The sequence below is a fragment of the Mesoplodon bidens genome (assembly GCF_964165515.1).
Source record: "Mesoplodon bidens genome assembly, chromosome: 20".
Taxonomy (NCBI): Eukaryota; Metazoa; Chordata; class Mammalia; order Artiodactyla; family Ziphiidae; genus Mesoplodon; species Mesoplodon bidens.
Genome location: NC_138181.1, coordinates 20,355,292 through 20,374,011, shown reverse-complemented (window position 1 = coordinate 20,374,011; position 18,720 = coordinate 20,355,292). Strand labels below are relative to the sequence as shown.

Genomic DNA, 18,720 nt, shown 5'->3' with positions numbered 1-18,720 from the left:
TGCTCAGCTTAAAAAAAAAGAAACAAAAAAAAGAGCAAATGTACAATCATTGGAGAGTAATTAATCCATGAAAGGATGCTTTGTGCCCTCATGGTGTTTGCCCACCTTGAAGCATTAATAATTATTAACTTCAGTTTCTTTAACTCAGGGTGACAATGTTCTATTGAGCAAGGCTGGCCACAGAATTATAATGGGGTGTCCAGTGAAAAATAAGGCCAAGATCTGTAGTTCCCTGTGGCCTTTTTTCCCCCTAATTCAATAATCCTTTATTGAATACCTACTATGTCCCAAGGTATCCTATGGGAAAGTCAAAGAAAAATGTATAAAACATGGTTCCTGTACTCCCAAGAGTTTACAAGCTTTCAGAGAGATATGAATATGAATCCAGTTTCGTTCAAGACACTGCGTTAACTGCCAAAACAGAGGCAAGAAAAGAGCGCTGGGGCAATCCGAAACCTGGGTATCAGAAAGATACTTTGATACAAGTATTTAATGATGCTACTTGTTCCTTTTTCAATATTTCTTCATGTGCAAAACATAAAGTTAGGTGCTTTTGGCCATAATGAAATAAACAGGGTATGGCCTCTGCCTACTACTGTTTATTGAATAAAAATTTCTTGAGCATCTACACGTGCCAGGCATCAAACAGGATATTTTGGAATTACAGATGGTTAAGCATGCTTTTCACCTTCAAGGAGCATCTGGATTTTTTTTTTTAAATAAATGGTTATGTATATGCTATACTATGTGTGATCTTGTATCAGGTCAAAAGACCTTAAAGGAAGGACTATTTTTTCATTACTCCTGGACACCAAGCTGAGCTTACCTTGGCCTTACTGAATAGAACAAGGAATCTGGTGAGAATCCAGATGCTCTGGTAAACAGTCTCATCAAAAGCAATCAAAGCAGGAGTGAACCTTTCATGGTCATTTTGCACATCTGCTGATTTAATTCATACCAACTCAACCCTCAGGGGCCTTAAGGGGCAGAACCCCAGTCACTGGCTTTTTAGCACCTTGCACAAAGTGTAACAGAAAGTAGGCAATTAGTAGATATCTGATGAATAAAATAAAGAATCTTTAATCCCTAACCTTCACCATGGATGCCTGCTCAAAAATGGAGAGAATATTGTAAATATTTCATATATATGAAAATCAGTGATTTTTAAAAAAAATTACAGAATAGGAAGATGGGAATCAATTTGATTTCTCCCTGCTTCAGCATCACTAGATGTCCCATGTCAGGTTCTACCCACAAACTCATGGGAAGAGGCCAGCTAGTAATTTCCCTCTGGCATGGAGCAGGATATAAACTTGTATTGTTGATACATGTGCTTTGTTCTGTTTGCCAAACTCTGTGTGTGTGTTGCGGGGGGCGTGTGGAGGGCAATTTCTCTCCCTGAAGTATGCCCAGTATTCAGTCTCCCCTGGACCGACTCGACCTCCAGCTGACTTATTTCAGTTTTGTCAAAAAGGCCAAACATAGAGAAGATTCTTGAAGCACATACAGTGCTTTCTAATACAAACTGTCATCTTCAGAATGCCACCCAGAAAAACCTGTTGTACATGAAGACTGTGGGATTTCTTAGTAAATTGTTGCCATCCCATTGTAATCCACTACAGTAGAAAGTGCTTCAAGAATAAAGCATTTGGAGGTTTCATCAGATTGGATATGGGGTCTAGAGACAATGACCCATCTCACTCATCTGACTCCCATCCTCAAGGTCATGCTAAGAGATCGTGTGATTGAGAGACCACACAATGAAGTTGTTTTGGTTCCTCTGGATAGCAACGTGGCCACTTCTGTGTGCAGAAAAGACCTCCATCTTTGACACCATCACCACCTGTCTGCTGAGAAGCCATGTGGGAGGGAGGGAGGGAGGGGAATTAGGAATGAACGGAAGTCCAGGACAGACTCAGTCTCTGCCCCCAGAATCCCTGCAGAGGAGGAGGAGAACTTAGTACTATTGGGTTAAAATTACAATAAGCATGAGTGATAACTTTAAAACAAAGTCATCCCTGGCTTTCTTGGGGAAAAGTTTCTTTTTTTTTTTTTTTTTTTTTGCGGTATGCGGGCCTCTCACTGTTGTGGCCTCTCCCGTTGTGGAGCACAGGCTCCGGACGCGCAGGCTCAGCGGCCATGGCTCACGGGCCCAGCCGCTCCGCGGCATGTGGGATCTTCCCGGACCGGGGCACGAACCCGCGTCCCCTGCATCGGCAGGCGGACTCTCAACCACTGCGCCACCAGGGAAGCCCCATTTCTTTCTTTTGATTAGTCTCACCTGGGGCCAGACCATTTGGAAACTAAAACCCTATAAACCTGTCTTATTTCTCAGTCACCTGTTGTCCTCTAATTCCACCTCTGAGTTCAGGTCTACCAGCCTAATTTGGGGTTTCTTTGTGAAATGCCTGTTCTGCACTAATCAGATGATTTTCCCTCAACTGACCTTGTCACTCAAAAGCCATAAGTCATTTAAAACGCAGTTTGCATCCACAAGGAAATAAAAGGCAGAAATAAATTTGATTTTTTCGCATCTTAATTACTCCCCCAGGCACTGGCTGCTCTCATTAAACTGCCTTAAGTCTTGAACGTGACATTTAAACTAAGAAGTCCACACTTCCTTCCTGCAGGTTTTCATTTTCTAACCAGCAGTATTTGTTGACCCTCACCTTCCAACTCTGCTCTACATTGGAGCAGGGGTGACCCAGACTCAGTGGGGTCAGTCAGTCTGAGTAGGTGTGAGCTTGTACAGGTAGGAGGTTGCCTTGGCAGCAGCAGGTAAAGAAGGACCCAGGACCCTTATCTGCCCGGGAGGAGGGCTGGGCATATACTTAAACACCTCTAAATGGCTTTCAGGCACTAAATGAGTATTGAGAGCCTTCGTCCTACATGGCATTGCAGCAAGGGTTTCCTCAGGAACCCTAATGGAGTTTACAGAGGATGATATCTCAAAACAGACAGATAAGCTACTGCCAACCATTCAAAACAAGACCACAAGAAAGCCAAGCCACTCTCAACATCCATTTTTTTTTCCCTCCAAGTGAGTCAGTTTTGTAAAACAGGACCGTAGGAAAGTCAGCAAATGATTCTTTGTTCTTCCATAATGGCCCAAGAAAGCAGGTGGATCTGCTTAAGTAAGCATTAGTAAAGATAACACCGCCTTGCATGCAGCAGCCCCCTTCCCTAGAGCTGTGAGTGCACACAGTACACATTGTGACAGCTGTTATCTTTGTTCACAGGTGAGCTTGATCCTTAGAAACAGGACCCACTGAACAGATGACCCATGTGAAGAAATTAAGTTAACCTGGGATGTCACTCAAAGACCTTCCAGCATTTTTCCATCTTGGAAAACTGACATCAGCCTGCAATAGTCACCAATGTGGTGCTGGTATCGGTACTGGATCAACTGTGGGCTTCATTCTCATCAATACTCTGATGTGCCATCATGCGGCTAGGTTTGAAGGCTGTGGGTTCCTGACACTCCCCTCAAAGGAATTCAGTAAGTGCAGTACCGAGTTCCCGAAATAAAAGTCAATTTATGGTCCTGAGCCTGCCCTCTTATCTCCTCATGGGAGAGATGTGATGATTCAAAAGAGAATGTTGGTAATGCTTGAAAAATCTTCCTCAAATGAATATATATATACTAGTTTGATTTATTTTAAATGGTACCAGATGCTCTTTTCTTTTTTCTGTGTTCCCTTACGCTAATTTTATTTCCTAGATTTTTCTCCCCAAAGTTCTGAAAATAAAAACTTTTTTTTAAGAGGTGGCACCTAGAACCTCTGAGATTCCCACCTGGTTTAAGTTGTATATAATCCAGTGGTTTTGTCATAACAAACTGGCCCCCAAACTTGATCTCAATCAACCCAGATGCTAACGAACATTCTACCTGAGTCACATTGTTACAATGGGTGACCGGGGTTTCTCCAAACATTATGATTCTCACCCGAGAAAGTTTTAGTTCCTTCCCCAAGGCCCAGGTGGTGTTCCTGGGATCGGGCCAGGCCCATTCCTACAGGGTGTGTGTGCCCCTGCCACTGTCGACAGCTTGGGGCGGCTTTTGCCTACATAACTAATCTCTGCATTGGATTCTGCTCATCTCACTTGAGCCTTTCAACAACAGGTGCTACAAATGTATTGTTATTATTAGCCCATTTTGGACAATAACTTGGAGGCTCGTTCACAGCGAGTGGCTTGCGTAAGATCACTTAACCTGTAGGTGAGACAGGCACAGCATGAACTCGATTTTCTGACTCCAAAGCCAGTGCTTTCCACCAACCTTCCCAGGCCTGAGGCAGACAGATACAATGCCCACGTTTTACCCGCATGCCCTGCCTGCTCCCTAAGCCGGCTGATGTGCCCTAGGTGTTTAGAAGCACAGACTTTAGAAGCAGACTGCCAAGTATGGCCGTGTGACCTTGGCAGGTTACTCAGCTCTTCCTATCTCTGTTTCGTCATCTGTAGATGGTAATTCCTACTTCCTAGAGCTGTTCTGAGCATCAGATGAGTTAATATGTCTAAGTCTCTTAGCTCCCTGCCTGGCCCATAGTAAGTGCCATATAAATGGGAGCTCTTCTGAGCTGCCTCATTCATTTAGGGAGTGAAAACTGTAGCCCAAGAGTCTGCGGTCACCCGAGGATCTGGAGGATGGCTGTCTACTCCGCACAGCAGGTGCCCAACTCAATACCAGAACAAAGTAGTGGTCCCAGAAAAAGCCCATGCTAGGACGCATCACAGCCCGTGATGCTTTGATGTTCAAAGTCAAGTGTCACAGCCGCTTCCCCCTGAGGTCAGCTCCCCGCTTCTGACATCAACCTGGAGGCACTTGAGCTAAAACAAAACCAGCAGAGATGACCCGACTGAAGAAAAGTCTGTTCGGAAAGGCTGTCAGCTTTTGAAAAGCAGCAGGTTGTTCCTTTCTCTGATGGGAATCAGTTCTGCTCTAATAGAGAGTCATTTTCACCCCCCCAGAATTTGAATTCCATGCACAACTCAATACCTTAAAAAAGGCATTTATTTTTCTCGGGCCTTTGAGAGGGACTTTAGACTGGACTTTAAACTCGGGCCTTTGAGAGCAGTGAAGCAGTGGAGAAAGCTTTGAGTTTCAGCATGCTACCATGAAACTATATATATATTTTTTTCTTTAAAAACCCACATCTGAGGGTTCCAAACCATGTGCAGCACCTCCTACTATTCTGCTTTTGGCTCCAAAGCCTAATGGCCATCAGGGTCACAATTTAGGAGCCCTTGCTCCTTGGCCTCCCCATCTCTTTGCCTCTTGAGATTCTGTAGCATAGCCTCCTGGAGCCTTCTTTTCCATGTTTAAATAAACGGGGAATTTCAGGATTTGGGGGGAAAAGCCTGCTGAAGACACTTCAGAGGGATGGAGAGAAAAAAAGAGTACCAGATTATAAGAGGACGGGCACCAGGAGAGAGCGACAGCTTGGCAGTGCTTCTTGGAAAGATGCCTTCCGAATAGCCAATCCCAAGCAGGGCACTGCTTGTAGGTTTGTGTGCTGAGCACCAAGTCACAGAAATTTACACAAAGGCACAAGGGCCTTTGGGCCGACACTGGTGCCTGGAGTTAGGACTCTGAGCCTGGGCCTCGTGGCTTCGGTACAGGTGGCAAAGACCAAGGTTTCTGGAAGAGGCCTCGGTCCTGCCAGATGAGCCCCGGAGTCGCGCGCACACACACAACTGTACTCACCGTGACTTCGGAGGCGGCGGGGGAGGCGAGAATGCCTCGATTCCACTTTTGTCCTTGGGGAACTCAAAGGCAAACGAGGCTGATTTGCTCATCCCGGTCCCGGCTTTGCTCTTCTGCCCAGAGGAGCCGTCTGTGGGGCGGGGGCGGTGCCAGGTGGAGGAATTGCATGGGTCCGTGGGGCCACTGTCCCCCTCTCTCCCCCAGCTTTGGCTCAGAAAGTCCTGCTCCACCTCCTCCTCTTCCTCTATCCGGCACTGGCGGCTCCAGGCACCGGTCTGGTACCGGGGCCGCCTCTGGTCCAAGGCTGACGTGGCAGTGGCGGGCGGAGGGCCCCTGGCAGAGTCGCTGGCAGGGACACCGTTGGCCCGGCAGGAGGAAGCAGGGTCAGCGGGGCCCCTGGATGGAGGCTGGGGCCCAGTGACACCTGAGTTGCCTTCGCTGAGGTTGGACTGGGGGGAGGCCGATGGGGACACCGGGGACCCTCCGGGGCTACTCTTGGACAGCTTGGGAGGGATGGCAGGCCTCCCCTTGGGTGTGCTCTCACTGGCACCATGATGGCGGCTCTCCCTAGAGCTGAGCCCCTGCCCAGCCGAAGGCTCTCCTTCGCCTGCCTCAGGGGCCTGGCTCAGGGGCCCGCGAGGCCACTGCACCCCCACCGAGGAGTCGGGGCTGCTCAGGTAGATTGTCCGGTGGTCTTCTTCTGGGTGGGCCGCCATGACTGTGATGGTGGCCGCCACCTGGGGGGCCACCTCTGGGCCTTCCCTGTCCTGGCTCCAGCCAGACGCTGTTTTCTGAGCCCAGGTGTTAGCCATCCTCACCTGGCCCTGGCCCTGGGCAGCTGCCGCCTGTTCTGCCTTGGCCTGTGGCCTGGAAGGCACTGGAATAGCCTTCTTCCTCTTGGTGCTCTCAGCATAGATGGGTTCAGGCTGTGCAGTCTCCCCGGGGTGGGCTGGGGCCTGGGGCTCCCCAGTCAGCCCCAGGCACCTGCTGGAGGCCACCCCGTGGCAGCCAGAGTCCTGCTGCTTCCCCGGCCCAGGTGCCTTCATAAGGGAGCAGGAATCGCTCTCGTGCTGGGGGACCAAGGGGCTGCTGGCGCGGCTACTGGCACTCCCGCAGGAGAGGCCATCCGAGGAGCTGGCGGCCTCTGAGGTGAGGGACTGCTTCTTGGGGCCCAGGCGGGGTGGGTTCTCTGTCGGGCCCTGGCTGCGGCACTCCCTGGGGAAGCTCAAAGCCCGCCTCTCCTCCTCGGTTGGCTTCGCGCACATCCCCTGCTCCCAGCAGGCCGGCGAGCAGTCCCTGCAGCCCTGTCTGCGCCCGGAGTCCTCGGCCTGTGAGGCGTCCTGACCACCTGGGCTCCCAGGGCAGCAGTCCAGGATGGAGCAGTATTCTCCCCCTTCGCTGTCCCCTGAGGGAGAGCACCTTTGGTCGCTGTCATCCTCCGAGGGCAGGGATTCCCGCAGGGGCTGTGCAGAGGGGTAGGGCCTGGGGCCCTTGTGGCAGCCAGAGGTCATCTCAGCAAAGGCAGCCAGTTTCTGGCGGAAGCTCTCCTGAGGGGAGGTCAGCTCTTGGTAGGGAATCGTGGGTTTATCTTCTCGTCCAAGCTTCTCATCGGGGAAGCTCACTGGGTGGAAGGCGACACTCCGTTCCCCCCGGGGCTCTAGGCTGTGCAGGCCGACCATGGCATAGGCAGGGGGGCAGCGAGGGTGCCCCCCGTCTGCCGGGGCCAAGGGCCCAGCAGGCTTCTGGACGCCTCGGAAGCTGCCCAGGTAAACCACTGGTACATCTTCCTGCTTCGGGAGGGGGAGCTTGCCGGGGGCTCGTCTCCAGATGACCTACACAGCCCCAAGGTTAAAAGAGTTACATTAGACCTCGTCAGAGAAAAAAGCAAGAGAGAGAAAGTGAGAGGGCGGGGCCGTGACACTGTAAACTGTCTTCCAAGCCACCGTGAAGCAGGCGGCTAGCGCGCCTACCCTCTGACCTCCCCACAGCCTTCTTGTCATCGCTGGGGCCCCGTGGAGCCACGGGGCTTCCCGTACACTGCACTCCTCACCCCCGTCTGTAATTCTTTTGGCTTAGGTCTGAGAGGTAGAGGGGAAAAAACGTCAAAGAAGAACGTTTTGCCTTCTCCCTCGAAACTGCTGGACGAGATAAGTTCTCCCAAGGGCTTCGAAATAGAGTTTGGGGTTTTGTTTAATTTTTGCTTTGTGTTCATTAGTGTTTTGATAACAGTGTCACAGCACAAAGAAAACAAAGTCATAAAGATTTTAAAAACACTTTGGGGGGCTTCCCTGGTGGCGCAGTGGTTAAGAGTCCGCCTACCGGGCTTCCCTGGTGGCGCAGTGGTTGGGAGTCCGCCTGCTGATGCAGGGGACACCGGTTCGTGCCCCGGTCCGGGAAGATCCCACATGCCGTGGAGCGGCTGGGCCTGTGAGCCATGGCCGCTGAGCCTGCGCGTCCGGAGCCTGTGCTCCGCAACGGGAGAGGCCACAACAGTGAGAGGCCCGCGTACAACAACAACAACAACAACAACAAAAAAAGAGTCCGCCTGCCGATGCAGGGGACACGGGTTCGTGCCCCGGTCCGGGAGGATCCCGCGTGCCGCGGAGCTGCTGGGCCCGTGAGCCATGGCCGCTGAGACTGTGCGTCCGGAGTCTGTGCTCCGCAACGGGAGAGGCCACAACAGTGAGAGGCCGCGTACTGCAAAAAAAAAAAAAAAAAAAAAAAGAAAAAAAAAACCACTTTGGGTGGGTGGTGGGGTCAGAGGGCAGCAGGGTGAGGGCCGGTTTCCGAGCTGGGTCCCAGCTCCCTTGCTTCGCTCTGAGCCGTGCTCTTTCTCCCAGTTACAGGCAGTGACCTCAGCCGAGGTTGCATAAGTGGCTGGACTAGTCGAGCTAGAGACAGCGATGTGGGGTGGTCATTCCCATCACTGAAATCACTGTCCCCTCCTCCTTCCCCTCTAGTCTCCCCTATCCCCACTTTTTTTTTTTTTTTTTTTGCGGTACGCAGGCCTCTCACTGTTGTGGCCTCTCCCGTTGCAGAGTACAGGCTCCGGATGCACAGGCCCAGCGGCCATGGCTCACGGGCCCAGCCATTCCACGGCACGTGGGATCCTCCCGGACCGGGGCACGAACCCGTGTCCCCTGCATCGGCAGGCGGACTCCCAACCAGTGCGCCACCAGGGAAGCCCAAAGAGAGGTTTTTTTTTTTTTTTTTTTTTTTTAGTCCCCACTTTTAAAGCAGCCTCAAGGCAGGGTCGGCCTCTGGCTCCTTTCCAAGGTGATTCAGAACAGAAAGAGTCCCTGGTTTTCATCTGTGAAGGTCAAAGGTATCGAGAAAGGCCTGGGGAATGGGTGTAACCAGCTTCTGCAAAATGGAGCGGCTTTGAAGGGGACAGGAAGCTGAATGCAGCCCCAGGAGATGGCTCACCTTAGTCAAGCCTCCCTTGATTTAAAACTGACCTCTGATTTCACACACGCTCACACACCCTTCCTGACCCACTCACTATGATATTTTAAGGAAAACTAGTTAAGTTTTTAGAATATGCCCCAGAAATGCAGATTCCCAGAAGACATGTCTAGAGGCAGCGGGCTCCATGTGCCCTTTAAATAATCACACCTTGGTCAGGGTCACCTGGGGGTGAGCAGAATGGTCTAATCTCTAAGGATGTAACTGTCTTTAGTAATCCTAGATCAAAGCTGGAAAAACCCAAGCTTCCAAATTGGAAATATGAACACTGTCTGGGAATTGGATGACATTACGGAATTACTGCTGACATTTTTCACTGTGATAATGATATTTTGTATAAAGACTTTATTTTTTAAAGAGGTACTGACATGATGCAGTATGTGGGGTTTGCTTTAAAACCCTAGGTGGGGAAGGGAATGTCGGGGCAGGGGTAGAGACGGAACAAGACTGGTCATGAGTTGATGATTGTTCAAGCTCATGCGGCAGGGTGGTGGATGCATGGGATTCGTTAAGCAATTCTTGCTACTTTTGTATATATTTAAAATGATCCATTAAATTAAAAAAATTTTTTAAACTTTTTAGAAAAAGCTTCATTCTGGTGTGCCCTGATACAGTCTTCAAATGAACTTGGGGGGACTGCATTGATGGTTCTCAGCCTAAAGGGACAGAGAGAAAGGAGGGCAGAGAGAAAAGAGGGGGCGGTAGTCGGGAAGGAGCAGTTTTGGGGTGAGCCAACAGGAAGCCACCCTGCAGGAGTCCTGCTGGGACAGCCCTCCTTGGCTTCCCGCCAGTCACCGGTGTTACAACAGGAGCAGCCTCGTAAAAATACCACAAAAATACCACGGGGCTGAGTCAGCCTCACCTGCGCAACGTCGGCACTCACGCCAGCCTCTGTCCACCCATCGGAGGCGTCGGAGCTCATCATGGTGGGCTTCACGGCAATGGTGGGCTTGGAGTAGGGCGAGCTGCTCAGGCCTTCATCTTCCGGATGGCCGCTCTCGGGCCTGGGGGGCAGGCGAGGCGGAGGGGGCAGGCTGCCGGCTCGGGGCTGGGGGCGGCCAGGTGCCGGCTGGTGGTCGGTGCGCAGGCAGAAGCAGTTTTTGCAGGACCCGGGCTTCCAGATGTGCTCCACAAAGTCGCTGCACGCAGACATTTTCGGGCTCTCGGGGTTCACTGGGATGGTCTGGTGCATCTTGAGCAGTGGGCGGGGTGCTGGTTCATCTTGCGCCTGGCTCCCTGGCGTGGGCTCAGGGGAGGCGGATGGGGCTCACAGGGTGGCTTCCTGGAAAGGCAGAACACTTGCCTCATCAGAGATCTCCCCTGCCAGAGGACGGGGGCATGATCAATTCGAGTCTGGCGACGTGACTGGGGAGCAGAGTGGGGAGCAGGGGGGAAGGAGGAGAAAGAGGTAAAGAGGAATATTCTATTTATTCTGAGGCCCTCACCCATTTGTCACGAGGCTCTTAATCCCTTTCTAGCGGTGTGGCCTTAGAAAAGCTGTAAAAGCTAAACACGGCTCTGTTGCATGAGTAGAGAGTGTAAAAGATACTTCAGTCCCCTAAACTCCTGAGCTCTTGGAGGTTTGGGGGCAGTTAACGGGAAGAAACCACACAGGGCTGGCGATGAGAAGCTTGTGGCTGACCCATGCCTCCCCTGCTGCTAGGGGTCTCGAGCCTGGGACTCTGCCCCAGAGAAACAAGAACTACCAAGTAGGACAGCAGATAAAAATCGTGGCTTCTGGAAGATAAGCCACAAGTTTTAACCAAGAACCATGTGTGGCGGGGGGGCAGGCCTGGGCTCTGAAATCAGCACTGTAACCCTTACTTGGGAGGATATGGAGACAGAAGTGGTGAGCGAGGGGGGAGGTGGGGTGCCGGCCTGCCCCCCAGGGACCTTTGTCGGGAGGTCTGGCATCTTGGGAATTTGCCCTCCCCGGCCCCCCTTTCTTAGAAGTATGCCTCATTCGATCCAGGGCTCAGTGAGATCAATACAGCCAGAGCTGCAGGGCCAGGGGGAAACCGAAAGAGAGATTCATGGTCACAACAGCCCTGTGGTCTAGGGCTGGTTAGGCTACAACAGAAGGAAGAGATGATCACAGTTATTTTCCCTACGAGGTCCCTGAAGGGGAGGCAGTGAGCTTGCTGAAAGAGTTTGTTGCCTCTGACAGTAAAAACTGAAGGCTGAGAGTTGACACCACAGAATTCACTCAGTAAATTCACCATCGAGGGGGAACTCGAAGGGTTGCAGATTTTAACCAGTTAACCTGAATAACATCCGTCAGGTAGCTGTCATCCCCATTTTACAGATGGGAAAAGAAAGGCAGCGACATCAACTAAGACTTGGCCACAGACACAGAGAGTTCGGGGGTTCTAGAAAAAGAAGCCAACTTTGCTGCCAGCTCCTCATTATCAACTCACTCATCACCTCACTCTTTATACTGAGTTGCTCGCCATTATCTGTTTGCTGCTTTGGCTCTTCTTTCCTCATTTAAATGAACTGACTTCCTCAGAAGGAGAGTGTTCAGGAGAAAATCGTCCTGAAGAATCTACAGTGAACACACTCTCATTAAACAGGGAGGGTTTGGCCCTGGGATCTGCTTTCCACTTTCCTCCCATGAGAGCTGGCTCTGAGGTTGATGCTCTCCATACCGTCAACAGGACTAACCAGGTGGAATGAGCCAGAAGCCCCAAAGATCATTCCAGAATCTCTGTGGGAAGAGCTCTCTTTCTGGTCTCCCACACTCACAGAGAGGGGTGCTTATTCAACAAGTGCTGAAGCTATACTGGCCTCTTTTCCCTCCAAAGTTAACCAGGAAGCCCACCACATCATCTTTAAGCTAAATGAACTCTCTGAAATAAAAGACAAGTATTTGTCTTTTAGTTTGTGACCATTGTTAGGATTCATGTATCAAGATGATTGCAAGTTGGGTTCTCCTCCTCCTGCTACACCCGAGTAGCAGGTTCATTCCCTGCCAAGTTCCCAGAAGAGGTCACTAAGCTTCAACAAGCAGAGGAGAACAAGGATTTTTCTTTCTCCTACGATCCCAGGCCACGGAGAGCTCTAGGCTCTGCTGCTAGATTGTGGGGAGAGGAAAAAGTGGAGGAGGTGCTCTGGTGTTCAGTAAGGCAAATCTCCATACCACTGCCCCGAGGTGAGGAGAAGGTCCTTTCCCGGGGTTCCTGGCCCCCCTCTTCTACTGCAGGCAGAGGCTCCTACACCCCAGGTGGGATGGAAGGAGAGAGCTTGGGAATTGGTTCTGTGTGCGCTCGGCTCCTTCCTGCAGCTCCTCACAGGGCTGGGCTATCTGAGGACTGGGCGGCGGGGGGGGGGCATCCTACAGATTCACAAAGCAGCCACTTGGGGTAGCCACGCCTCATCTCCTGCTCAACAGGCAACTGACCCACACTTGTCATGGTTGCTTGGTGCCGGAGGTTCCCCTCCTGTGCCGCAGATGGCCCACTCCAGCCCTGGGACTTTTGGTAGGCTCTGGATTACCAACGTTCGGGAAGCTTCCAGAACCCCTCAGCAGTTCATGAGCACTCTCCTTGCTCCCATCCTCAGCTCTGAAATTCTCTGACGGTGAGTACAACTTCTACCACACAACTGCTCAGACACTGGAGAGGTTTTTCAGGAAAAAAGAATGAAGACGAGAACAGAATAAAGCCCTGAGCTTCTCTCCATCGCTGACTCACTACACATCCTGTTAAAACTGGTTTCTCAGTCACAGCAAACAGAATCTATCACTACATCAAGCCAGAAAGGATCCTCTCTGTCTAGAGAGGTTCTGTGCTTGGAATTATATCCAATTTGTTTTAAGTAAAAGATGGTGGAAAACTCAAGTGGCACTCACAAAGCAGGAGCCCTGCCTGCCTGCCGGTGCCAGCTCTCCACAGCCTGGGAATGGCACCTTTCCAGCCCACATTCCTTGCCTCCGAGGGGAGGTAGCCCCCAGAATTATGCAAATTCCTCCATTTCAGTGGGAGGCAGCGGTGTAAGATTAGAAAAAGATCTCAGCATTCTTTCTGATCCAAGTCATGATAAAATATCTTTGCCTCTGCAAACTTCTGCACCAGATTTGTGGCTAAAATGTGCAAGATCGAAGCTGTCAGACACACACCCACCCCACTGGAAAAAGAATCCGAAGAATGGTGACCAGATCCATAAAATGAAATCTTTGGGCTCAAAATGCCCCTCATACTTGCATCGAAAGTTGCTCACACCTTACCCTGAAGTGACAGAATTCCAGAAAATATTCATCTAAAAAATTATCTATATTACAATTAAATGAATGCAACACCAGAAAAGAGAACTATTTATGAAAGTGTTTGTCTAGATTTCAACACTCCACTGACAGAGGTTGCCCCGGCAGAAAGGAGAAAGTGACAGCCTTACCTCCCCCCTCCCCCTCCCCCCGCACACACAGAGGGTAAGTCATGATATTCACTCAACTTTTCATTTTCTTTTTTCCTTCTCCAGTGCAATGTAATCTAATCTTAGCAGTAGGAATGTGGTTTCTGTGGGTTAGACCCATTAGTCTAAACCAGTAAGGAAGATACCCGCGTTCCACAAGACCCCATGATAGCGAAATAACCGCACAATTTCCCAGTGCTTCCTGTCAACTTTCCGGCTCAAAAGGGGAAGGGGTTGTTAAGGACAGTTCAGGCCAATGATCTATCTATAGGGCCTTCCCAACCTGACTCTGGGCTGGACGCCTTGCAAAACTCCTCCCTCCTAGACCTTTGGGCTTTGCTATCGGCTCTGCAAAGCCATGTGCTTGCTGGCTGAGCTTCACCTGAGAGAAATATACAGAGTCGGCCCTGCCTCCATTCTCAGTGAAGAGGTTCTATTTTCTAAGTGTGTGTGAGTGTGTGTGAGAGTGTGTGTGTGTGTGCGTGTGTGCGGCTGGGGAAGCGGTAGCACAAGCAAAGGTTGACAACGTGCCCACAGTAGCCTTTCAGAGGGCTCTGCCACGGCTCAAGAAGAAGGCATCGTCTCGTTCCCCTTGGAGACCCCCAGGCTGGCATCCAACTCGGGGCTGCCTAAGAGGCAACTACTAACTTGGGGCCCCAAAGCATCACCCCCGGGGGCCTGGTCCGAGGCGCGCGGGCGATCTCTCCCTCTCTGCTACTTTGACAATCCTGCGGCCGCGGAAAGGCAGTCTCCACAATAGCAATCCCCAAAGCGCTCCGGTCTCCTGCCCCAAACCCAGCAGCCAGACCAGCGAGACCAGCAGAACAGTCGGTTCCCTTGCCGGAACTCGGAGGAAAGTTTCCCCGTTCGAAAGAGCGCGGTTCTCGAATGAATCGAAAACACCCCTCCGGCTCCCCGGTCCTCCGGGACCGGCGCCTCCACCTCGGGCGCAACCAGGGGCGCACGCGGTCCGGACGCCCCACCCTCCCCCAGCGGCCGCCTGTCACCCCGGGGGACGCCGACTGGGGTCGCCCGCTCGGTAACCGCCGCGCTCCCCCGGAGCTTCCCTCTGCGGCCACGTTTGCCAAACAAAAAGAGGCAGGCTTTGGAGAAGGCGCCGCGGGCTCACCTCGGGGCCGCGCTCCCCCGGCCTCGCCGCTGGTCTCTGAGCCGCCAGCCGCCCCGCCGGGCGCCTCGGAGCATTGTTTGGAGAGTGCGAGCGCGCGGTCCGTGCCCGGCCGCGGGCGGTGTCGTCTGCCTGGGCCCGGCGGCCGGGTGGCAGCTGCGAGCGCAGCTCCGCCCCCTCCGCCTCCGGTGGCGCCGCCCGCCCAGCCTCAGCCTCACCTCCGGAGTCCCTGCCGCCGCCCCGCGCCCCCCGCCGGCGGGCGCGCTCCCTGGCCCCTGATTCCTCCCGGAGATCCACGCCCCGCCCCTCCCTCACGCTCCCGACGGAGGCTCCGCCCCCAGCCCGAGACTTGGAGGCGTCCGACCCCCGAGCGAGCGCCCTTTTCCACCCCTCTCCAAGGAGGGCCCGCGGGGTTCTGCAGGGGCGAGTTTCGGTGTCTAAAGCCTTCCTTTTCCCATGATGTGCTCCTAGGTATGTAGTTGTCTTGCGTCCCTTTATCCTACCTGCTCTGCGAGACCCTGAGAGGACCAGAGAGGCGTGGAGGGTACAGCCCCAGAGCTGGAGGGGCGGGGTGGGGGGAAGGAAAGCGAGGGGTCCGGAGGGGAATGATGAGGTCAGGACCGAGACGCGTTCCGAAAGCTGCGTGGGCACCGAGATAGTCATGTCTTTTGCAGGTAGGAGGAGGCTGACGCACAACCCAGCCGGACTGGGAGTCCTGACAGCGGGTTCTGGGTCCTGCTCAGTCCCTCGACTGAGGCCTCAGGCAAATGGCTTAACCCCCTTGAACTTTAGTTTTCTGAAAGAGGAATACAACATTTGGAGTGGGAAGAGCTGGTCTTCCTCCACGCTGGGACAGTGAGGGGTTCCGCAGGCCAGTATTACACCTGTATTTACACCTTTTCCAGTAAGTGACTCATTCACTGAGATAGAATGAGTTCGAGATAGTCCTCGGGCTAAAAATCTTTTAACCGAGAGTATGACAGCCTACGACCCAGTCAGTCCCCTCCCTTTCTCCTGCTGCCTGCAACGGGCTTGCACCTTGACCTGGGTGTTTCCTCAAGGAGCCCGCACCAAGGTCACCTACCTGACGCCGGCCTGGTTGGGGGGAATTCGCGAAGACCCCAGAAAAACACCTGTGGCCTTCTCTCTGCTCCTTCCTCCTCCCCAGAGAGGCAGTGTGTAGTAACTCCAGCGGGAGTCCTCCGCCAGGCAGCCCACGCTGCACCTGTGAGCCTCCGCCCAGCTCAGAGCAGGAAGGCTGGTTCTCCTTGAGGTTCCTGCGTTCTCTTAGTGATCCGGCGGTGACACAGCAGGAGTGGGGGGTGGGATGAGGGTGGGGAGAAGACATGTATTTGAGGTTTGGTTTTTGTGTGAGAAAAAGAGAAAGTTAGAAAGGATATGAAAAAAAAAACTTCCTGTGCTCCAGTGTCACTGATTTCTCCTGAGTATGAATAGAACTGGGGAGAAGGTTTAGAGGGAGGAAGGTAGGTTAAATACCTACCCTGTGCCAAACAACCCCATGAGAGGGACATCATCCCCATTTCACAGAGAAGAAGACCAGGGCGCACAGGGCCACATAATTTTCCAGGGCCCATCAGCTGAAAAGTCGTGGTCCTGGAGTTGGAACCAAGAGCTGTCTGACCCTTCTGATGGGCAGTTCCACTCTGCCACTCTGCCCTCCGATAGGACTGGTTGTCCAGCTCTATTTATCTTTCTTCTCGAAGTGAAGGGAAACCAATTGAACAAACATGGAAGGAAAACTCTGTTTAGGCTCCATCATCATCCAACAAAACTGAAGGGTCAATCCCACTCATTTACAGAGAGACCAGGAGGGGAAGGTGTTGATAAGCAGGTAGGGACAAAGTGGTTGTCGCTGGAGAAATACAAAAATGACATCAGGAGGTGCATGCAATTCAGTTACAATGGAAGAGGGCAAACCCGGATGTTTGACAAGTTCCTAGTTCCCATGATTCAGGTGGGATATTTCCGTTCTTCCTCTGTAAAGCCTGGTGGGGACACCCACCCCGCAGAATGGAGCATACAGGAGGCACTCACGTTCCCACATTTTTCCTTCTCTTTACTTAATTTGTCTTTAATATATTAACAGGCTAAAGAACGTAATTATAAGAAGCAAAGGTTATAGTATAAGATTGGCGGTTCTGTGGCATGGTACAGCAACTGAATGGTTAATTCAGTCCTTCTGCAAAATAACTGGGTTTTCAAGCGTTTTGCTGCGCTCACACAAAGTAAATGCATTATACTGTAGTTGCTGACATATAAAGTGCATCTTTTAATGCCAGCGACATGGCCTTAAAACTGGCTTCATCTTGCCTAATGAAAGGAATAAAAAAATACTTCAAAAGAGTTGCTTAGATCCACACAAAATACCCATTATCTTATGCAGTGCTCCACCAGTGACTGTTAAGTATGTTATCTCCTCGGTGAAGCTACAGTAAGCTCATGCATTTTAATAAACAATTCTTGCTTGAACTTCCAAAATTCACCCTGCAATGCAGTGCAATTTGTGTATACACAGCATTCTGCGTCTATCCACTTATCAGTTCATTTTCACGACATTTTTAACTGCAGGGCTTGGCTTCCCAGATACAGATCAGACCTCGAAGAAGAGTGATTCCCTTCAGGGTTTTAGTCCTAGAGCACCATTCTGTACAAGAGAGCAGTTAAATTGGGGGAAATTAAGACAAAGCCTGGGGCAGGTGGTGCTTTGAGGTAAATAGGGTAAAGTAATTTGGAATTAGAAAGGCAAAAAGGTAGGATTAAATTATACAGAGAAACTAATGCTAGCTGGGGTACTTGAGGAGTTAGCATGAAGATTGGACCAAAGTAATCCAAGCCTGTATCTCCCTAGCTGGAGAAGAGACCTCAAATGATAGAGAGGTGTTCAATTTTAGTCAACAAACATTTATCGAGTGCCTTCTCCTTATGAAGCACAGGATGAGGGAATATAGGGGGGAAAAGAAAGATGAAAAAAAGACTGAATAAAAGCTCTATGAGAGGAAGAAAAGCTAGGAGCAGTGAGGATTCAAAGGAGGAAGAGACAAAAACACAAGTGGTTTCAGGGAGGAAGGGGCTTTGTAGGATGAGAAGGATTATAATTGGTGGACAGTGGGGACTTTCCAGAAGGAGAGAGTGGTATCCTCAAAGGAACGGACGTGGGCGAGGCAGAAGACTTTTTGAGAGATTTCTTATCCAGTCTGGCTGGAGCATGATTATTGGAGACAAGCCTGGAAATGGCGTGGGACACTGGACAGGAAAGGCTTGCTTTCTAAGTGAGCCAACGGGAGAGGATTGACATTTCTGATCAGCTGAACGATGCTCTCCAAGTTAGTTTTTCATTTGCTCTATCTGGATCTTATATCTCAGGTGGATTAGGAATTGGGAGAAGAAATTGGAGACAAGGAGACTGGCTTAGAGTTTCTAATCCTGATCCAGATGGGGGGTCAGGGCTTGATAAGGGACACAGCAGGGGGAATGGAAAGGATGGATGTTGGAGGGATGGCTTTGAAAGACATCAAGAGGGAGATATGGGAACTGGATGCTTCCTGGTCACTGTGAGCAGTAAAATCTTACCTATACTCCTGGCTTACAGGGTGGGGTGCTTCCTCTGTGTCAGGCCCTGTGCGCTACATGGTTTACGTACTTTCTCTCACTTAAACTGCACAGGAACTCTGAGGTCAGTGCTGTTGCTGAGGGAGAGGAGGGCATCAAAGATAACCAACAGAACTTCTGCTTCAAGAGACTGGTAGAAAGATGATGTCATTAGTACAAATAAGGAAGTCAGAGGATTTCGTTTGTGGTCTCTGGAGTCTGAAGTGTATGGAGCCATCTGGTGAATGAAGTTCTCCTGCCAGAGTGGTGTCTGGAGCCAGAGGAAAAATGAAAGAGCTTGGAGGGGTAGGTGAGGAAGGAGCAGAGATGAGGCGAAGAGAGACATGGTGATCTAGAAGGCCATGAAACAGAGGCGCTCTCTTCCAGACCTTGTGTAATCCGG

The 18,720-nt window shown here is 51.3% G+C and overlaps 1 protein-coding gene across 1 annotated transcript in view; it reads right to left on the bottom strand.

The window, feature by feature from the left end:
• Nucleotides 1-14,829, bottom strand: part of PRAG1 (PEAK1 related, kinase-activating pseudokinase 1) — a 48,453-nt gene extending 33,624 nt beyond the window's left edge. The window contains exons 1-3 of the mRNA XM_081221174.1: nucleotides 14,712-14,829; nucleotides 10,035-10,454; nucleotides 5,708-7,539 (exon numbers count right to left, since the gene is read on the bottom strand). Coding sequence (XP_081077300.1) covers nucleotides 5,708-7,539; nucleotides 10,035-10,364 — 2,162 coding nt within the window. The 5' untranslated portion in view covers nucleotides 10,365-10,454; nucleotides 14,712-14,829. The remainder of the gene's footprint in view (nucleotides 1-5,707; nucleotides 7,540-10,034; nucleotides 10,455-14,711) is intronic.
• Between the last annotated feature and the right edge of the window lie 3,891 nt (nucleotides 14,830-18,720).